General features: G+C 42.8%; 1 protein-coding gene across 6 annotated transcripts in view; it reads left to right on the forward strand.

Annotated features, from left to right (window-relative positions):
• Window positions 1-12,662, forward strand: part of DCAF6 (DDB1 and CUL4 associated factor 6) — a 182,356-nt gene extending 169,694 nt beyond the window's left edge. For all 6 annotated transcript variants that reach the window (XM_065946324.1, XM_065946326.1, XM_065946325.1 and 3 more), the window contains 2 exons: window positions 3,256-3,361; window positions 12,193-12,662. In XM_065946324.1, coding sequence (XP_065802396.1) covers window positions 3,256-3,361; window positions 12,193-12,257 — 171 coding nt within the window. In that variant the 3' untranslated portion in view covers window positions 12,258-12,662. The remainder of the gene's footprint in view (window positions 1-3,255; window positions 3,362-12,192) is intronic.
• The last annotated feature ends 9,862 nt before the right edge of the window (window positions 12,663-22,524 follow it).

The following is a 22,524-nucleotide window of genomic DNA, read 5'->3' on the forward strand; positions in this document are numbered from 1 at the left end:
AGATATGGGGGTGATACCACTATAATGGAGGAAAGTTTACTTCCTCCACTAGGTAAAGTGAAAGTGTTAGTTGCTTAGTTGTGTCCATCACTTTTGTGACCCCCCCCCATGGACTGTAGCCTGTCAGGCTTCTATGTCCATGAAATTCTCCAGGCACAGATCTGTTGTGGATAACAACAAACTGTGGAAAATTCTTACAGAGATGGGAATACCAGACCACCTGACCTGCCTCCTAAGAAATCTATATGCAGGCCAAGAATCAACAGGTAGAACTGGACATGGTTCCAAATCAGGAAAGGAGGACGTCAAGGCTGTATATTGTCACCCTGCTTATTTAACTTATAAGCAGAGTACATCATGAGAAATGCCAGGCTGGATGAAACACAAGCTGGAATCAAGGTTGCTGGGAGAAATATCAATAACCTCAGATATGCAGATGACACCACCCATATGGTGGAAAGCAAAGAAGAACTAAAGAGCCTCTTGATGAAAGTGAAAGAGGAGAGTGAAAAAGTTGGCTTAAAGCTCAACATTCAAAAAACTAAGATCATGGCAACCAGTCCAATCACTTCATGGCAAATAGATGGGGAAACAATGGAGACAGTGACAGACTTTATTTCCTTGGGCTCCAACATCACTGAAGATGGTGACTGCAGCCATGAAATTAAAAGACGCTTGCTCCTTGGAAGAAAAGGTATGACCAACCTAGATAGCACATTAAAACGCAGAGACATTACTCTGCCAACAAAGGTCCATCTAGTCAAGGCTATGGTTTTTCTAGTCGTCATGTATTGATGTGAGAGTTCGACTATAAAGAAAGCTGAGTGCTGGAGAATTGATGCTTTTGAACTGTGGTGTTGGAGAGGACTCTTGAGAGTCCCTTGGACTGCAAGGAGATCAAACCAGTCCATCCTAAAGGAAATCGGTCCTGAATGTTCATTGGAAGTACTGATGCTGAGGCTGAAACTCCAATACTTTGACCACCTGATTCGAAGAACTGACTCATTGGAAAATACCCTGACGCCGGGAAAGATTGAAGGCGGGAGGAGAAGGGATGACAGAGGATGAGAAGATAGCATGGCATCACTGACTCCTTGGACATGAGTTTGAATAAGCTCCAGGAGTTGGTGATGAATGGGGAAGCCTGGAATGTTGCAGTTCATGGGGTTGCAAAGAATCAGAAATGACTGAGCAACTGAACTGAACTGAAAGAGGAACTAAAGAGCCTGTTGATGAGGATAGAAGAGGAGAGTGAAAAAGCTGGCTTAAAACTCAACATTCAAAAAACAGATCATGGCATCCAGTCCCATCATTTCATGGCAGCTTGAGGAGACAAGTGGAAGCAGTGACAAATTTTATTTTCTTTGGCTCCAAAATCACTGTGGACAGTGACTGCAGCCATAAAATTAAAAGATGCTTGCTCCTTGGAAAGAAAGCAAATACAAACCTAGACAGTGTATTAAAAAGCAGAGAAATCACTTTGCTGACAAAGGTCCATATAATCAGAGCTATGGTTTTTCCAGTTGTCATGTACGGATATGAGTGTTGAACCATAAAGAAGGCTGAGCACCAAAGAAGTAACGCTTTTCAACTGTGGTGTTGGAGAAGACTCTTGAGAGTCCCTTGGACTGCAAGGAGATCCAACCAGTCAACCCTTAAGGATATCGGTCCTGACTGTTCATTGGAAGGACTGATGCTGAAGCTGAAACTCCAATACTTTGGCCACCTGAGGTGAAGAGCTGACTCATTGGAAAAAACTCTGATGCTGGGGAAAATTGAGGGTGAGAGAAGAAGGAGGAGGCAGAGTATGAGATGGTTGGATATCATCACCAACTCAATGGACATGAATTTGAGCAAACTCTGGGAGATAGTGAAGGAGCCTGGCATACTGTAGTTCATGGGTTGCAAAAAGTTGGACAGGACTTGGCAACTGAACAACAGCCCTCTCTTAATAAATTGAAAAACTCATTCTCTAGATCACAGTTGACAGTTCATAGTGAGATTCCCACATATATTTTTACTCATTATGTCAATAGACCTATATTAAACACTTAAGGCCCCTTTGTCCATGGAATTTTCCAAGCAAGAATACTGGAGTGGGTTGCTCTTTCCTACTCTAGGGGGTCTTCCCAACCCAGCTATCGAACCCAAGTCTCTTTTGTCTCCTGTATTGGCAAGCAGGTGCCACGTAGGAAGCCCCTATATCAGATAGAGTCCTGAATTAAAAAAAATAAACCCCTTCTTTCAGAACCCAAAGACTAGTGAGAAAAAACAGGCATATGTATGAACAACCAGAATACAGTGTGGTCCATGTCAGAAATGTACACATAGTGTTCTGGAAACTCGTAGAAAGGAATTTTCAGTTGGAGTAAATGGAATGGGAAGGTCTCTTCACAGAGGAAATCAGAATTGAACTGAGTTTACCAGGTGGACCAGGATCAAAGGAGCCTTTGAGACAGAAGGGTCAGCGTGTTTCAAGTTACTGTAAGGTAGATGGGCCATCCGTGCGCTGACACCTAGAGGACACTTAAGAAAGCAGCTCAGTGGGACCGACAAATGAGGCCGGGCCGTACAGGGCCCCGTGGGGCACCCGCAGGAGTTGAAAGTGTAATGTCACTGGGGGACTGCTGATCAGGTTAGGGTCTGTTCTTCCTCTGCTGCTTTCCTTCCTTCCTGTTTCTCTTTGCCATTCCCTTTGGTCTCCTCTTTCTCCCTCTGCCTGTAATTATACATTAAATCCCTAGATGTTCATGGGTGTCCTTTAGTCCTGTTCTCCGTACTTAAGACACAGTTCATTGGTAACTCTCATCCAAAGGTTTATTTTTGAAGTTAATGTAACATTTTCCTTGAGGGGCCCAAATGACCCAGGGATAATAATTTTAGCAGTGCTCTCACTAAAAATATTAGTTCCACTAGAGGGAAAAAATAATAAGCGGACACAAAGTAGACTGCTTTGCTTTTATAAACAAATTTTAAGTAAAAGTAAATTGAATTCTTACAAGTTTCAGGTAGCCTCAGCGTTTGACCTTTGTCTTTCTTCCAGTTAAAGAGTAGTGTTTTCTGACCTTACTCTGTTGATTACAAGCTTAAGTAATTATTTGGCATTGGGTAGCCTTAAGATGGTAATATAGACCCATATAGATACATGTGAAGAATGAAGTAATTCCTGTTAATTCTTTACAGTTCTCCTAGTATCTAAGCAAAACATACAGTTACTTTATGATCTTTGACATGGTTATTTAACTTGCCTCATAGGTTATAACTCGAAATGAACTCATGCTGGAAGAGACTAGAAACACCATTACAGTTCCAGCTTCTTTCATGTTGAGGATGTTGGCTTCACTGAACCATATTCGAGCTGGTAAGAACTGTCAGTGTGCTATTAAAATCATTATTATATTTGAAAAAACATTATTTAAGATTGACATTAAAGGGGTTTATATTTAAGGGAGAAAAAAGGGATTTTCCTGACAGTCCAGTGGCTAGCACTTGCACTTCCACTGCAGGGGGCAGGGGTTTGATACCTGGTTGGGAAACTTAAGATCCCACATGATACAGCCAAAAAATAAAGAGATTTTATTAATTTCCTTAAATTACAAAATCAAGGCCAACTTTTTTTTGGCCTTAACTTTTTAACTTGTTTTTTTTAAATACAAGAAATTTATTTCTTGCTGGCATTAGGTCCTCTCAGACTACATAGAAGGCAGCTTAACTTTTGAACTAAGTGGTATGAATTCTTGATCTTAGTACAGTAATTTGTATCCCCATGAGCCAACTTTATTGAATTGTCATAATAAAAAGATGACGTCACTTCAAAACTTTATCAGCTGTGGTTTTCTTCTCAGAGTGGAATATCATACCATAAACCTTAAGATGTGTTATAGTAAGTACCTTTTAATCATACATTTGGCCAAAATCAATCACAACCCATATAAAAATAAATGTATTACTACAAAGATTTGAAACAATAGCTCAATGTATTTTTCAAATTTTTGTTTGTTTTAGATGATAAACCATGGGGTTCAGTGCTTCAGATACAAAACTTCACATTACAATTAATTACATTATATTACAACTTAATTTTCAAGAAGGAATGGAATAACATGTGTTCATAACAATAGAAAGTATCCAGTTCGATTATAAACAAAATGTTTATCACTTCACTGATAACACAAATTTCTTTATATGTTGAGTATTATTTAATAACAACAACAACAACCATGTATAGAGTACCTTTAATGAATCAGGCAGCATGCCAATCATTTCACAAATTTATCCTCAGTTAGCTCCTGCCCTCTACATAGTAGATTATTTTTGATAACTCACTCCAGGTCACACAACTGATAAACGGTAAAGCCTGAATTTGAAACTAGCTTTCAAGCACTCACTCTCCTTTTACCTATGAATTTCAGTTGCAGGAACATGTATTCAAGTCGTGAATAAGACATGCAGTCCTCTGGATGACCTGATTTCAAACTACTGCTTTTCTGCTCCATTCTTTCCTTCTCTGTCCTCTCTATTCTCTGTGCTGCTGCTGCTAAGTCACTTCAGTCATGTCCGACTCTGCGACCCCATAGACGGCAGCCCATCAGGCTCCACCGTCCCTGGGATTCTCCAGGCAAGAACACTGGAGTGGGTTGCCATTTCCCTCTCCATCCTCTCTGGCCCTCTCTAAATCTGTGGGTACCTCAAACTCTTCCCTACCTCAGAATCTTTACAGTCATGCTGTCCCCTCCCACCCTCACTCTTTGTTAGGATAACTTCTGTCCTGGGTTCGATCCCTGGGTTGGGAAGATCCTCTGGAGAAGGGAATGGGCTACCTACTGTAGTATTCTGGCCTGGAGAATTCCATGGACAGAAGAGCCTGGTGGGCTACAGTCCGTGGGGTCACAGAGAGTTGAACACGACTGAGTGACTTTCACTTTCACCTTTCTGTTTCAGATTTTCAGGTCTATATAAACGGCAGATTGCATATAATTTCCTCAGAGAGTGGGGAAGGGAGACATAAGTATTCCTGGCAGAAAAAAAGAGTATATAGCATTTGTCTTAAGTCCTGGAAGATTGTGGTACATCTAAGAATTGAAAGGAGCTCCTTATGTCTGTAATTAAAGGAGCTGGAAAGAAAACCCTCAAATTGTCAATATCAAATATTACAAGGAAAGAATAAAAATTTCAAATGGTCAAAGCAAAACAAAAAATAAACCTAAAATGAAAATAGAAAAATGTTTGCAGTCCAACAGAATATTATCATAGTACTTCTTTTGGCCCCCTTGTTATTCACTATGACATCTTTTGATCTGTTTTCTTCAATAAGAATAAGTAACTCTTAAAATTCACTTGACCTCAGATTTGAGGAGGCACCATTTTATAGAACAGGAAAAACATTTGCTGATTATGATAAATAAATGTGCTTGTTCATATGAAGAGTTCGTCTGGTGAATGGCTCTTTCTGAGTTTGCCTGTAGGGAACTTTCTCCTTTCATTTGTGCAAGAATCTATTTTAAATGGGTACTGATGTATCAATGGTTTGTTAACTCAGTTATTACTGTCTTTCTTTGATTTTAGAATTAGATGCTTATAATATAAAGTTCCCTTCTATGGTGGTTTTTTGCCAGCAATCAAAGGGAGACACTTTGTAGTTGGCTTAGTCAACCTAACTTACCCTCTTGTTTCTCTTAGGTAAAATCCTTGATACGAAAAGGTAACCAAGAGTTGATATTTCTGCTGCTTTTATTCTTAAGATATCTAGTTATTTGATGAGTCTGCTACTCCTTTGCTCTGCTTTTCTTCATTGTCCTGTATTCCAAGTACAATGATGTCTGTATATTCAAGGACAGTTTCTAACAGACTTTGATTGTGGAAGCACAAGCTAGCCACAGAATACTTCAGCCATTCCATTACTCCACAGGCTTCCTGGGAAGTCAGCTCCATCCTGCTATAGTTGTGATTTTTAATGAAGAGTGCACTTTAAATCTTTTCAAAACTACAAATAACCTGGTTCCTGTACACTAAAGATCCTGATTCATTATATCTGAATAGGATTTGAGCTTCTGCATTTTAAAAAAGCACCCAAAATTATTCTCATGAATGCTGTACTAAAGACTTTTAGTTTAGGCAACTTCATGAGAGATAAAGGCACTTTTGAGATTCCTAGAAGCTTTGACAGGCTTTGGAGAGATGGTGTGTGAACCATTCCAAACTCTTCTAGAATATGTTACAATCTACTCAGTTTACTCCCCTCTTTAAAATTCTTCTGTGCCTGCCCATGCTCTTAGGATAAAGTCCAAAGTGTTAACATGGTTTATAAAACCCTGAAGCATTCATTCATACCTCTGGAACATGGCACATATAGATCCAGATAGCCATATCTGTAGAACTAACATCACACTGAATGTACAGGCACTTACCCAGTCATGTACAAATTCACTCCATCAGTAAGGGTAGCTTTACTCCAGAATACAGTCCATATTCATCTATCTTGGTCTCCCCACTTCTGCTCTCGCCTTCATATAGTCTGATTTCCATAGCAGTAAGAGGAGGCTTTTTAAAAATGTGGGTCAGTTGGAGGCTAATTACTTTACAATATTGTACTGGTTTTTGTCATACATTGACATGAATCAGCCATGGATTTACATGTATTCCCCATCCTGATCTCCCCTCCCACCTCCCTCTCCACCCGATTCCTCTGAGTCTTCCCAGTGCACCAGGCCCGGGCACTTGTCTCATGCATCCAACCAGGGCTGATGATCTGTTTCACCCTAGATAATATACATGTTTCGATGCTGTTCTCTCGAAACATCCCACCCTCGCCTTCTCCCACAGAGTCCAAAAGTCTGTTCTGTACTTCTGCGTCTCTTTTTCTGTTTTGCATATAGGGTTATCGTTACCATCTTCCTAAATTCCATATATATGCATTAGTATGCTGTATTGGTCTTTATCTTTCTGGCTTCACTCTGTATGATGGGCTCCAGTTTCATCCATCTCATTAGAACTGATTCAAATGAATTCTTTTTAATGACTAAAAAAAATAAAAATAAAAAAAGGGAAAAGAGAATTATAAAAAAAATAATAAAGAGACATAGACTTGGTATGCAAAAAAAAAAAAAATGTGGGTCAGTAAGTTCAGTTCAGTCGCTCAGTTGTTACTGACTCTTTGTGACCCCATGGACTGCAGCACGCCAGGCTTCCCTGTCCATCACCAATTCCCTGAGCTTACTCAAATTCATGTCCATTGAGTTAGTGATGCAATCCAACCATCTCATCCTCTGTCATCCCCTTCTCCTTCTGCCATCAGTCTTTCCCAGCATCAGGGTCTTTTCCAGTGAGTCAGTTCTTCGCATCAGGTAGCCAAAGTATTGGAGCTTCAGCTTCAGCATCAGTACTTCCAAGGAATATTCAGGACTGATCTCCTTTAGGATGGACTGGTCGGATCTCCTTGCAGTCCAAGGGACTCTCAAGAGTCTTCTCCAACACCACAGTTCAAAAACATCAGTTCTTCGGTGCTCAGCTTTCTTTATAGTCCTACTCTCACATCAATACATGACGACTAAAAAAACCATAGCTTTGACTAGACGGACCTTTGTTGGCAGAGTAATGTCTCTGCGTTTTAATGTGCTGTCTAGGTTGGTCATAGCTTTTCTTCCAAGGAGCAAGTGTCTTTTAATTTCATGACTGTAGTCACCATCTTCAGTGATGTTGGAGCCCAAGGAAATAAAGTCTGTCACTGTCTCCATTGTTTCCCCATCTATTTGCCATGAAGTGATTGGACTGGATGCCATGATCTTAGTTTTCTGAATGTTGAGCTTTAAGCCAACTTTTTCACTCTCCTCTTTCACTTTCATCAAGAGGCTCTTTAGTTCTTCTTTGCTTTCCACCATAAGGGTGGTGTCATCTGCATAGCTGAGGTTATTGATATTTCTCCCAGCAATCTTGATTCCAGCTTGTGTTTCATCCAGCCTGGCATTTCTCATGATGTACTCTGCATATAAGTTAAATAAGCAGGGTGACAATATACAGCCTTGATGTACTCCTTTCCTGATTTGGAACCAGTCTGTTGTTCCATGTCCAGTTCTACCTGTTGCTTCCTGACCTGCATACAGGTTTCTCAGAAGGCAGGTCAGGTGGTCTGGTATTCCCATCTCTGTAAGAATTTTCCACAGTTTGTTGTGATTCATAATCAAAGGCTTTGACATAGTAAAGCAGAAGTAGATGTTTTTCTGGAGCTCTCTTGCTTTTTCTATGACTCAATGAATGTTGGCAGTTTGATCTCTGGTTCCTCTGCCTTTTCTAAATCCAGCTTGAACACCTGGAAGTTCATAGTTCACGTATTGTTGAAGCCCAGCTTGGAGAATTTTGAGCATTATTTTGCTAGTGTGTGAGATGAGTGCAATTGTGTGGTAGTTTGAACATTCTTTGGCATTGCCTTTCTTTGAGATTGGAATGAAAACTGACCTTTTTCAGTCCTGTGGCCACTGCTGAGTTTTCCCAATTTGCTGGCATATTGAGTGCAGCACTTTCACAGAATCATCTTTCAGGATTTGAAATATCTCTACTGGAATTCCATCACCTCCACTAGCTTTGTTCATATCGATGCTTCCTAAGGACCCCTTGACTTCACACTCCAGGATGTCTGGGTCTAGGTGAGTGATCACACCATCGTGGTTATCTGGGTCATGGAGATCTTTTTTGTATAGTTCTGTGTATTCTTGCCAGCTCTTAATATCTTCTGCTTCTGTTAGGTCCATGTCATTTCTGTCCTTTATTGAGCCCATCTTTGCATGAAATGTTCCCTTGGTATCGCTAATTTTCTTGAAGAGATCTCTAGTCTTTCCCATTCTATTGTTTTCCTGTATTTCTTTGCATTGATCACTGAGGAAGGCTTTCTTACCCCTCCTTGCTTGTGGGTTAGTAAACCTTTTATTTAAATGGCCAGAAAGTAAATAGACTGTGGGCCATGTGGTTACTGTTGCAGCTGCTCATTTCTGACATGGTGTTGCAAAAGCAGCCAAAGATAATATGTAGATCAAGGGCATGGCTATGCCCTAATACTACTTTATTTACAAAAATAGGCTAAGGGAAGGTTTTCCCAGAGGCCATAGTTTGCTGACTCCCTTTTTTAATAAGTTTATTAGGTTATGTCACCCTTGCTTAAAACTCTCAGGGGCTTCCCACTGCTCATAAAATAAAACCTAGACTTCATACTCTGGTCTATAAGAGATAGACCTGCCAGCCACTGAGTTCGTTTTCTGCTCGCTCACTACATATTAGCCATAAGTGACTGCTTTCCTCCTCAGACTCATAAAGCTATTAGCATATTTAGGACCTTTTCACTGGCTGTTTCTCTGCCTTTTAGGCAGCTTTGTTTGCCAGCTTCAGTAATAACTGAACATACAATTGAGTCTCAGGTCCAGTGTCACCTCCTTACAGAAGTGTTCCCTCGTCACTCAGTATGAAGTTGCTTAATATGCACACCCTCCTCATCACTCACTCTCTGGTCATTGCCTGTTTTTCCTCAAGTACTTATTCTAACTTCATTTATTTTTTGTCTTGTTACACAGATTAAAGGAGAAAAATACATTGTCTTGTTTTCTGTTTTTCTTTTCTAGAAACTGAGTTCATTAAGACCAGAGACCTAGTTTGTCTTACTTACATCTGGGTAGCTAGTTCCTAGAACAACAGTGCCTAGCACATAATAGTTGCCCAGTCAGTGTTTTGTGAATGAATGGGTGAGTGAATGAATGAACTTCTAGCATCAAATCTCTAGCTAACCAGGAGTACTGTATTGATTCTTTGTGTAATACAGGTTTCCTTTGGGTAATTGTTTTCACATCTCTGTTGTCCCTTCTCTCCAGCCCCAGCCAGCTTATTAATAGTATCTCATATTTTTCCTGATCAAAAATAATTTCAGAAAGAAGTATTTCTAAAAGAGAATTAAAGGAGCCTTCCCACAAATGTAACCCTTATTTATAATAGGAACTTGGTGTTGTCTTGCTTTTGAAAACAGTGGCTTTCTAAGTCATTATTTCTAGTTCTCATTTTAAAGAACAGTGTCCTCAGCCCTCCTTGGCCTGTAATTGCCAACCAGAGATTTGTGAAAGTGTTGAACTGCTTTGCAGTTTTATTACCTCAGTAGTACTCTGTGGACAAAAATATTTTATTTACTTTTGTTCTTGAAAATTGGGTTTATATTCTGAGAGAGATGACTCTGCCGAAGTTGTGTGAGAAATATCTGAAAAAAGAACCACCATCCTGCCCTCTTCCTCATTCCAGAAGCCACTGTCAGTTACTCTGTGACCTGTATAAGAGACCCTAGGCCCTCACTCGACTTTATGTTGCTTGCTTTGGACTTTGCTGTAAACTCCCTGATTTCAAGGCTGTGACATTTCATCTTAACCCTCCATTTCCCCATCTTCATTCATAATGTGACAACCAAAAAGAACTGGGTCATCCTGCACATTTTAAAATATGTGGATGCGATTTAAACATGTTCCACTAAGATGACAGGCATCTTACTTAATGATACTCTAGGTAAGCAGAACAGCAAATTCATGTTTTGTTCTCTCCCATGAAAGTATATCACACAATAAATATAGCATAATCTCTTTTATACTCACATCCCTTAGGTAACTTATTATTGATCAGAAAGTCTTCCACTGTGTTTAGATTCCTTAGTGACCTGTGAAGATTTATTATAATCTTATTTTATCTTACAAATGTATGTTGAACACTTTTATATAATAACTAAAACTTGTATAACTCAGGTTACAAATCATATACACATATATTATCTCCTTAGGTTGACAGTGAAATGGAGTTGGTGCTGGACAATTAAACATACATCCCTTCTGTATACTGGTGTTGACAATTTAGAATTCACTGGGAGTATTTAAACCCCTGTGAATAATAAAATCTCAGGATTCCATCTTCTCTTGGTGTTGAGAAGCCTGAATTATTTCCACTGCATCTAACTTTTACCTCTCCCAGTTTCCTGGAGAAGTGTTTCTATGATAGAAAGGATTCCATCCTAGTGGCAGTAGTGATTTGATACTTTATACACCCTTGCCTTCTTTATACACTCTAATGTAATATATCTTGTCTTAGTAAAACTTATATTCATTTATTTGATAAGCCTTCATTGAACCTCTTGTACTAGGGCCCTGAGGATAAAAGATAAAAAGAAATAACTCCTACCCTCCCAGGAGCTCAGTCTGCAAGAAGATGTGAAAATAGACTAGTACTGTAATTAGAATCATCATCATATGGTACATATAAAATATTCTGGAACCTGAAGGAAGGAGTTCATAATTCTGCAAGTTGGGTATCTGAGAAAGTCTGGGGAAAGTTTCACAAAGGGAAAAATAGTTGTATTGAGTAAGCCTAACCTTTATAGCTGAAGAACTAGGTGAAAGTGTCCCAAGCAGAGGGACAGCAAATGTAAAGCCTGGAATTTGAGAGGACATGCCATAGCTGGCTCACCAGGCTGTAATTGTACACTCCCTTGAGTGTTCAACCTAGATAAGCTCCTTGAGGACAGAGAAGACACTGTGGCTGCTTTGGTCACCACTATATCCTGGAACATAGCAGATATTTAAGAAATATTTTTATAACTAGAAATATGTGTGTTATGTGCTAAGTCGCTTCAGTCGTGTCTAACTCTGCAGCCCGCCAGGCTTCTGTCCATGGGATTCTCCAGGCAGAAATACTGGAGTGGCTTGCCATTTCCCTCTCCAGGGATCTTCCTGACCCAGGGATTGAACCCAGGTCTCCTGCATTGCAGACAGATTCTTTACCATCTGAGCCAACTAGGGAGTGATTCCCAGATTCTCTTGCACAGCTTCCCTCTCACTCCCTTTGGTGACACCTGATATAACTCCTAGGGCTCCTAGACTCCAAGGAACACAGTTTGAAATCATTGCAGTAGACCACAATAGATCAAGATCTATTTTTTTTTTTACTTTGTAATTTTTTTTAATCTTTAGCATTACATGAATATTCTAAGTTAATAGTGCTGTTTCCTTTATTCTTTGCCTCTAGAGGCAAAAATAACTTCTACGCATAGCTGTGAGCTGATTTTTACATGACGATATTTTGAATTATAGACATTTTAATCAGTTTTATTTAAGGCATTGACAGTTATTTTGATTGTAATACTAAAGGTGTTTGTTTTTTTTTTTTGTCTTCTGTGTTTTCCAGACCGGTTGGAGAGTGACAGATCAGAAGGCTCTGGTCAGGAGAATGAAAATGAGGATGAAGAATAATCAATTCTTACTGGCAAGCACTTAGATGTTCTGAAATTTGTATAAGACATTTATTATATATATTTTTTTCTTTACAGAGCTTTAGTGCAATTTTAAGGTTGTGGTTTTTTTGAGTTTTTTCCCTTTGAGGGGGATAACCTAACATTGGTTTGGAATGATTGCGTGCATGAATTTGGGAGTGTGTGTAAAACAAAACTAGCAAAATGTTTTTAAAACTTTTTGCCATGTGTGAGGAGTGCTAGAAAATGCAAAGTGCAATATTTTCCCTAACCTTCAGATGTGGGAGCTTGGATCAATGTTGAAGATGAATTTTCATTATAGTGAAAATATTGGTTCAAAGAAATGTCTATACTTGCCATTTGCATGTTTATTGCTTTCTAATTAAAGAAGTTGGTTGTTTTATGATATCCTGAATTTGACTTTTTATTTAATGCCTTTCTATCTTGACCCATTTTCTAAATCTCTTCTAGATTTAATAACCTTTTCTGTTTTGACTTCTCTTTGACAGAATTATATACAAGACCTTTTTTTCATTTCTCCTTTCAAAGTGCTTTATCTCTAATGATCATCTTTCATGATTAGTGGTCCCTCATTACCCAAGTACAGGGGTTAGTCCCCATGCAATCTCAGAGCATCATGAATACTCATGTAACATATTAACACAAGTTTGTTCTGAAGAGTTCTGGCTTCTGGCCTTCCTGTCTCCACCTTCTAGATTTCAGCTGAATATGTTGACCATCCAGTCTCCTAATTCCTGGTCCTGCTCCTCGCTGCTGTCCACCTTCACCTCACTTAAGCATCTACACCCAGGTCTACCTTACAGGTTCCTATAGACTTAACATTTCAGTAATTGTCTCCTGTCCCCTAAACTGTCATGCTGCCGTCTCTGACTGAGCCACAAATAGACTCACAGGTGTGGCCAGATTCCCATGTGGAGATCAGGGATGGTTCCTCCCAGATGACTGCGGACCCAGGGACACGTTGCTAAGAGAAGACAGATGGCTTTTGGATAGAGGGGAAAACTAGTTGGCTCAGGAACTTCAGTTGACCTTCAATGTCTAGCTCTTAGTCTGGGCAGGACACATATGTATCTGTATTAGGAATATGCTAAATGGTCAAAAGGGAAAGGAATTAGAGGTTTAACGAAACAGGGCAGCTGCATGATTTTCAAAAAGCATTAGGGTCTATTTCTGGTTCCCAAATAGTTATGTGACCTGCTCAAGCCATCTGCTTTCTCTGGGCTTCTGTGTCCTCCTCCCTAAATTGGAGGCAGTCCTGTTTCACCCTGTAAGTCTCAGGGGCTGTGTTAGGACCACATGAAAGGTCAGAGGGCTTTACAGAATAACTGAAAAGATGACTGCAGCACACAAAATAACAGTCTCCTCCACTAGAACAGGCATGGAGAAGTGCTGGAAAACTAATAGAGCAGACCTGGAGTACGCAGTGGGGTCAAGGGTGACTGGCAGGAGAAACAACAGGAGACAATCAATGACTTCCCTTCACTGCGTTCACTTGGCACAAGATATTGACAGTGAAGGAGGCTGGGCAGCTGGGAGTGGAGGAGTTCTGAACTTCTGGTTCAACTTCGCTAGGAACCCCAAACTGCAACCCACACATTAAAAAATGGTATTTGTCCAAGGAATTAGGTGCTTTAGTTTTACTGATTTTATAGTTTTGTGCTGTATGTTACAACGGGCTTCTGTGGTGCTCAGTGGTATAGAATCTGCCTGTCAGTGCAGGAGACGCAGGTTCAGTCCCTGGGTTGGGGAGGTCCCCTGGAAGAGCGAAATGGCACCCCCACTCCAGTATTCTTGCTGAGAGAATTCCCCGGAGCCGGGGGGGCTACAGTCTGTGGGGTCACAAAGAGTTGGACATGATTGAGCACGTATCACCAATTGGTTATAAAGGAGCAGGGCAGGCCAGACAAGTAGTCAAGAAGATAGCAAAGAGAAAAGATTATACAGAGACAGAGTTGATGAGTCCTGGCCACTCCAATGATCCACTGCTTGTGTGTGGGGGGGGGGCGGGGGGATGCCAAGATCGCAGGTTAGACTCTGGATCTCAGTGTTCCACTCAATCACTCAGAAAAAGGAATATGGCTTTAGGGCTGGCAGGTACAGGGTCAGATAAATGTGGTAGGCTCTATGCCTTGAGGTTGTACCAAGTCTGATAATCGCTACCATCTGCCCTTTGACTTTGGTTGTGGGGCAGACCAAGCAAGAGAGCGCTGCTCTTCATTAATCCTTTAAAACTTAGAATTTTTTAACAGTGTTTGCTGTGTATTTCCTGGTCACTCCCCAGTCATTTAACAGTATTCCGTGAATCTAGTTTTCTTGCACGAGTTTATTAAAAACACATGGATGCTGTACCTAGGTGACTGTGGTATGGGTTGTGCCACAGTTGGCCTAGTCTCCTTCCGCCTTTCAGCCCGTGGGAAGGGAGGCTTGAGAAAAGGACACATCTGCAGAAAAAGGGTACGGGTAAAGGAGGAGACGCCCAGAAGAGTCCACAGTCCATAAGCACGAACTCACAATTTGCACAGCTCTACACAGGCCAAAACCCAGATATTTAATCAGGCAAACAAAATTATTCTAAATGTACTTGTTTATAAATACTGATTTATAAAGATCCTAAGCATTTGGCGGGGGGGTGCTTCCCTGATGGCTCAGACAGTGAAGAATCTGCCTACAACGCAGGAAACCCAGGTTCAACCCCTGGGTTGGGAAGATCCTCTGGAGAAAGGAATGGCAACCCACTCTAGTATTCTTGCCTGGAGAATTCCATGGACAGAGGAGCCTGGTGGGCTACAGTCCATGGGGACACAGAGAGTCAGATATGACTCAGCAACTAACACTAAGCATTTTTTTAATTAAAAAAAAAAAAAATCCAAAAACTTCAAGTGAACTGTATTTCTGAATCAGCTTGCTTTTGTCTTGAAGGTTGGGTTTGCATCCAGGAGTCCATTATCAGAACACAGCACAGGACTCTGTTCCTTACACATCACTGACTGACCTATTTCCAGCCACACAGGCTCCTTCCCCTGCACTCTCAGTGTGGCCTTGCTTGCTCAGGCCTGTGATCCTTCCCGGACTGTCTTTTCCTCTGAGAAAGTGTGACTCACTTATGATTAGTGGTATTTCAAAATGGTGGTGTCAGAAGGAAAAACATAAGTGGCTTTTAATTCTTAAGCTATTAATATTGCTCAGGGAATTGCTCTCTGAGGGAAATGAAAACAGCTTTGTCTATTTTGTTCTCCTAAAAATAACAATGAGTAGAACTGTGTTCTTGGTAATCATACAGACTTGAGTTTGTTCTTCGAATTCTTTCCAGTGAAATCTGATCACTTTCCTTAGGCCTGCAGTTTTTTATAGTTCTGGCAAGCAGATATTCTAATCCCCAAATTCCTTGGTTTACAATAGTTTTTTCTACCGACCCAATAAAGCCCCACTGGTCTGTTCTTCTATTAATGATGACTGTCAACTATCTCTCATCCTCAAGCTGCAGAGCTGTGTTTTTGCTTCTCTCAGTCACATGGCCAAGGACGCTTTGAGACCTTGGACAATTCTCTGGACTTCCTGAGGCCTCCTTGGATTGTGTGTCCCCTTTCCCAAATCAGAAGGATGATCCAGCTCTGCCCCCTCTTGTAGTCATATACGGCTGTGCTCACAGCCACTTTCCTTTGCTTGAGGGTGAAAACTCTGATTTCTCTTCACTCTCCCGTGGAATTTACCTGGGGCTCTCTGTATCCCGTGGGTGGGCGCACAGTCTGCTGCCCCTGCACTGCCTCTTCCCTCAGGGGCTCTGAGGGGCACAGAGCCTGAACCCAAGTGCCAAGGCCACTGCCAAGCATCACTGTCACTGCAGGAAGGAGCTGCCCTTAGAAGCCTGGTGACACCTCAGGCGGGTGTCCCTTCTGACTGCCCCTTAAGGGAGGTCAGAGCTGAGCTGTGCTTTGATTCCAGATGCCACACCAGCCTGGGACTCCATCATCTGCAATGGCCATTAACAGAAAAGCTCAGCTCCACTCCTTCTGATCTCCTGAACCCCAAATGCTAGTTACCCTTTGCTCCCTCGCCTCTATTGTCGTCCCTTCTCACCACGTCCCTTTGTGGTGTACGGCAAACATGACCACCCGTGGCAACAACCTTCGACACTGATTATGTAGGGTAACTGGTAACTTTTCAAGATTCTCGTCTTGTCATTGAGAACCCTGTAAAGCACAAATACTACCCCCACCTGCAGAGTGGAGGAAAAACAGCAGTGGCCCAGTATCAGCCTTGCCCCAGGTACTGTGCTAAATGCCTTAATCCACATTATCACCCAGAAGGAAGACCCTCTTGGATTCTGTGTCCCCACAGAAAATGAATATATAAAATGAATACAACATTCATTTTATAGAGGAGAAAACTGCAATACACAAAGATTGAGTAGTTGGCCCAAGGACACTGACTATACCAGTGACAGTGTGGAATCTGAATCCAGAACTTCCCAAAGCAAATCCTGTGCTATCCCCATTATATCACATTTGAGCTGATAAGCAATGAGATAAAGCATTTGGAAGTGCCTAATAATGTCCAGCACACAACAGGCACTCAGGTACCTTAACATGTCAGGCTCAGAGTAGTAACTCAGTACACACTACTTTCCTTCTTCAACCTTTGTAGCCACATCACCTCCACAGTCCTTCTAGACTGGAGATAGCTGGGGCTCAAGGCTGAACCCTTGTCATGAATATATCCTGTGGTCCATCCAGAGACCTGTCTAATCTGTATTTCAAGGACCAACTGTCAGGACAGAATAATACTCATTAAATCTGAACAAGCCAGTAAGGTCTCTCACTGTTGCTGTTGTTCAGTTGCTCAGTCATGTCTAATTTCCTGCAAGCCTATGAACTGCAGCACACCAGGCCTCCCTGTCCTTCACCATCTCCCAGGAGTTTGCTCAAACTCATGTCCATTGAGTCAATGATGCCATTCAACCATCTCATACTCTGTCATCCCCTTCTCCTGCCTTCAGTCTTTCCTAGCATCAGGCTCTTTTCCAATGAGTTGACTCTTTGCATCAGGCGGCCAAAGTATTGGAGCTTCAGCATCAGACCTTCCAATGAATATTCATATCCTTTATGATTGACTGGTTTGATCTCCTTGCAGCCCAAGGGACTCTTAAAGAGTCTTCTCCAGCACCACAGTTCAAAAGCATAAATTCTTTGGCGCTCAGCCTTCTTTATGATCCATTTCTCATATCCGTACATGACTACTGGAAAAACCATAGCTTTGACTATAGGGACCTTTGTCAGCAGTGATGTCTCTGCTTTTTAATATGGTGTCTAGGTTTGTCTTAGCTTTTCTTCCAAGGAGCAAGCGTCTTTTAATTTCATGGCTGCAGTCACCAAGCTGCAGTGATTTTGGAGCCCAGCCTGTCACTGTTTTGACTTTTTACCCATCTACTTGCCATGAAGTTATGGGACCAGATGCCGTGATCTTAGTGTTTTTTTTTTTTTTTTTTTTTTTTTTGATCTTAGTGTTTTGAATGCTCTGTTTTAAGCCAGCTTTTTCCACTCTCCTCTTTCACTTTCATCAAGAGGCTTTTAGTTCCTTTTCACTTTCTGCCATGAGGTTGGTGTCAGCTGCATATCTGAGGTTGTTGATATTTCTCCCGGCAATCTTGAAGCTTATGCTTCATCCAGCCTGGCATTTTGCATGATGTACTCTGCATACAAGTTAAATAAGCAGGGTGACAATATACAGCCTTGACGTACTCCTCTCCCAATCTGGAATCATTCCGCTGTTCCATGTCTAGTTCTATCTGTTGCTTTTTGACCTGCATACAGGTTTCCCAGGAGGCAAGTAAGATGGTCTGGTATCCCCATCTCTTTCAGAATTTTCCAGAGTTTGTTGTGATCCATACCATCAAAGGCTTTAGCATAGTTAATGAAGCACAAGTATGTCTTTTTCTGAATTCCCTTGGTTTTGCTATGATCAAGTGGATGTTGGCAATTTGATCTCTGGTTCCTCTGCCTTTTCTAAATCCAGCTTGTACATATGGAAGTTCTTGGTCCATATATTGTTGACGTCTAACTGTGAAGGATTTTGACATTACCTTGCTAGCATGTAAAATGAGTGCCATTGTGCAGTAGTTTGAACATTGTCTGGCATTGCCTTTCTTTGGGACTGGAATGAAAATTGGCCTTTCCAGTCCTGTGGCCACTGCTGAGTTTTCCAAATTTGCTGGCATGTTGAGTGCAGGACTTTAACAGCATCATCTTTTAGGATTTGAAATAGGTCAGCTGGAATTCATCAGCTCCACTAGTTTTGTTTGTAGTAACAAACTACGAACTACACTCCAGGATGTCTGGCTCTAGATGAGTGACCACACCATCTTGGTTATCCCAGCCATTAAGGCCTTTTTTGCACAGTTCTGTGCATTCTTGCCACCTCTTCTTAATCTCTTCTTCTTGTTAGGTCCTTACTGTCCTATATGTTTCTGTCCTTTATTGAGCCCCTCTTTGCATGACATGTTCCCTTGGTATCTCTAATTTTCTTGAAGAGATCTCCAGTCTTTCCTATTCTGTTGTTTTCCTCTATTTCTTTGCATTGTTCACTTTTTTTTCCCATTTATTTTTATTAGTTGGAGGCTAATTACTTTATAATATTGTAGTGGTTTTTGTCATACATTGACATGAATCAGCCATGGATTTACATGTGTTCCCCATCTCGATCCCCGCTCCCACCTCCCTCTCCACCCGATTCCTCTGGGTCTTCCCAGTGCACCAGGCCCAAGCACTTGTCTCATGCATCCAGCCTGGGCTGGTGATCTCTTTCACCCTAGATAATATACATGTTCACTTTTAAGAAAGCTTTCTTATCTCTCACTGTATCAGAGCCCTTTTCCTCCCTCTCCTGTCCTGTCCACCCCAGGATTCCTTGTCCTTTGCAAATACTTGAGTTAGTGTCGCCAGTCGCTCAGAGACTACACAGCAGCTCCTTAAATGAGAATCAAGTAACATCAGCAACATTAGCAACAGATGGCCCTTGTCTTGTATTTCTCAACCCCATTTCTATAGCAGTGCTTTGTTTAAGATCACACAGCTGAGCAGTGTCAGCAAGCTAGCTGGGTGGTCCTTTAAAGGCTGAGGACAGCAGTGGAGACCCCGAGATGAGAGAAGGTGCTCTAAGCCAGAAGCAAACAAGCCTTCAGCTTTATCCTTGGCTCCTTCCCACTAGTGACACCACCGCCGCGCTGCTGCCACCTGCCGTCAAAGGCCCTGAATTGACGCCTCGGAGAAGCCTAGGTAGTGACCTGTATGCTTGGCAATGTGGGACATCGTGCCTTCCAGGTCACACTAGCCCCCAAACCTGGTGTCTGGGAGAGAGCATGGGGGGCACTTAGTCAAGTGGTAATCTCAATGAAAGAAGCAGAGATGGGCAACAGTCCTACAGGTGGTTCTGTCAAAACTAGAAGATGCAGAACTGAGGTTTTTATCTTAATAAGTGGCCGAATGTCCCACCTACCACTCCCCACACGGCCCCCTCAGGAAGGCCTTAGGTTGCCGCTGCACAGCAGAAGAAAGCTGATGGGCCAGCGTTCAGCAAGGGCAGTTGGGGTTTTGACTTTCTGCCCTAAGGACAAGTGTCCCCAAAACTGCCTCCCAGAAACCTCAGTGTATGGGGAGTGTGTCTTTGTCCTCTCCCCACTCACCTCCGTTTGTGCTCCCTTCTCACTCAGGCTGAATAAGGAGTATTTGAATTCCTAAATATGCAGAATATGGTTCTAGCTGCCAGATATCCTCCAAGTCTTGGCTCAGTCACCTCCTATAGGGTGCTACCCCTAACTCCTTCTAATTGGGAATAGTCACCTCCCTATAGAGCCTGCAGTTCTTTCGAGAACCATTACTTGACTTTGCTGTTTATTAGCCTCAGTCTCCTCTAGGTCTCTTCCTACATTAGAGTGAAAACACTTTAATGTTATTACTCACAGAGCCTAGCTTGATGCCTTGCACACACTAGATGTGCAGTGCTTGGTAGATGAATGAATCAATGGACTTCAGTACAAAAGATGAAACACAGAATGCTTTTGGGAAGTACAGTATTTCTAGATTGGCTTAGATGAAATCTAGTGTATCCCAGCTAGGCTGGGATCAGCCTGTGAGGACTTGGGAGGTCTCAGGACTCTTCTTAGAGCCCAGCCAGGTATAGTCCAGAGAAGGCACTTTCCAACTCCTGGGATGCAAGCCACTTCGTTGCACTCAAAATGGCCTAATGGGGGTGGAGGGCGTCAGTGGGGGGTGGGTCATCCTAGGTTCTTGCCCTGTTCCACCTCAGAGCATACTAGAAGCTCAGGAATATGGTCCCTCTAGAAACTAGATACGGACAAATGCTAGGAAAAAATACAGAAAGCAAAAATGCCCTCAGATTTAGGAATGCCAGCCAGTAGTGAGAGCAGAATCTGAGTGATCTGCACATCACCTCAGCAGAACCCACAGGTGAGACTGCCCTCTGCTTCTTCCCTCTTCCATCCAGAATGCAGACTGATGAATTTGATTGCTGTGAAGGTAGCAGCCCCCAGTCGAAGGAAAAGACTTTTGTAAACTGCAGACAAAGGGACAGGCCAACCACTGGTCTCTGCCACACAGCAAAGACGCACTGCCTCCTGGAGAACCAGTTAGACCACAGTGAAAACACTGCACAGGTGAGGCACTTTCTGCAACAGCTGCCTTATACCAGATGCGGGAGATCTCAGAATCTATCCCCTGCTGACCACCTGGAATTCAGAAGTGGGGAAAGACCTGCACTTGGCTGCTATCATCTAGGCTGAAGGGCAGGAACAGATGGTTCAGCCACCACAGCCACTGTTGCAAGCCCACACATTAGGCCATCCCATCTCACAGGGGGCGGGGAGAGATCTAACATACGCATCACAATCCACAGCCCCACTTTCCACCTGTGAGGACACGCCCTCTGCACCCATTTATTTGACCTACTGGTTGGCAGCCTGTCAGGACTGTGTTCTAAACAGACACACTGGATCAGCCCATGCCCTCAGGATCAGGCCTGAAGTGTGTCACATGCCCATTAGACATCGCACCCAAAAGCTGTGCAAATACTGATCCATGGGTCACTGTTTTCCCACTAACAAATTCAGGGAACATCAAAGATCAGAGTTAGGAAGGACCCTTGCCGCCACTCAGTCCATGGACCACAAAGACTCAGACATGGCTGGATGACGAAGCACACACACGCCGTTCAGTCCAACTCCACATCCCTATCTCATCTTCCGGATGACCGAGAGGTGACAGGGAGCCCAGCGACCCGAGTGATGTAAGGCAGAGCTGGGCCGGCACACAGTTGCCGAGGCCAAGTCCAGAGTTCCTTCAAGTCTTTGTCTTAAGCCATTCAGGGCGGGAAGATAGTAGCTGCTGACCATGGGAGTCTTCCCTGGAGGCCTGCTAATCTAAAGAGTACATCAAGCATCACATACGGAACCTATTCCATGGGATCTTCCCGTGTGAAGGGGATTCCCTCCAACGACAGCAGTCACTGCTTCGCGGCAGTGCTTGGCCCACGGCCCTATTCAGGTCCGGAAGATGAAGGTGCTTCCTAACCAAATGGGTTGTTTTTCTTTTTAATTCTAGAAATGAAACATCTGGCATCTGTTCCTTGCTCCTGTTGTTTACAGTGGTTTCTCTCTTCTTTTAAAATACTAAAGCACCAGTCCATAGGGAGGCCTGTCATCAGCAACCACCGCCCCAGACCCGCTGCCTCCGCCCAGTGGCCAGCAACAGTCCCTGCTAGAATCAGCAGATGGCCCCAGTGGCGGCAAGGCTGTAACCATGGGTCTGGGGTATTTGGCTCCTGGGCTCTCCTCTGGGGACCCTTTAGGGTAGAACCAATGGCCCCACACGGCCCGCATCAGCCACACAGAGGAAGTGCCATCCCCCAGTGTCCCGAGGCCTCTAGTGCGTGGTGGGACTCCCAAGGGCACAGTGGTGAGGAAGAGGAAGTGACCCACGCGGCGGCTTCCTGCCCAGCTGAGGCCTCTAGCCCCCTCTGCACCCCACGTCCCACATCGTCTCGGCCACGCCTCCACCTGCTTTGTTTTGTGCTCTCGATGCCTCTGGTCCCATCACTGGGATCAACAAGAAGCCCGCGTGTGGTCTCACACAGACACTGAAGTCACTTACAGACATTGTTTTCAGTGTTTTTTCAGATGACTGCGTATCAGATGTTGCTCCTGGGACCCTGGCACAGATGGTAACGGGCGTCCACCC

This window comes from Muntiacus reevesi, chromosome 1, assembly GCF_963930625.1.
Source record: "Muntiacus reevesi chromosome 1, mMunRee1.1, whole genome shotgun sequence".
In the NCBI taxonomy this organism is placed as follows: domain Eukaryota; kingdom Metazoa; phylum Chordata; class Mammalia; order Artiodactyla; family Cervidae; genus Muntiacus; species Muntiacus reevesi.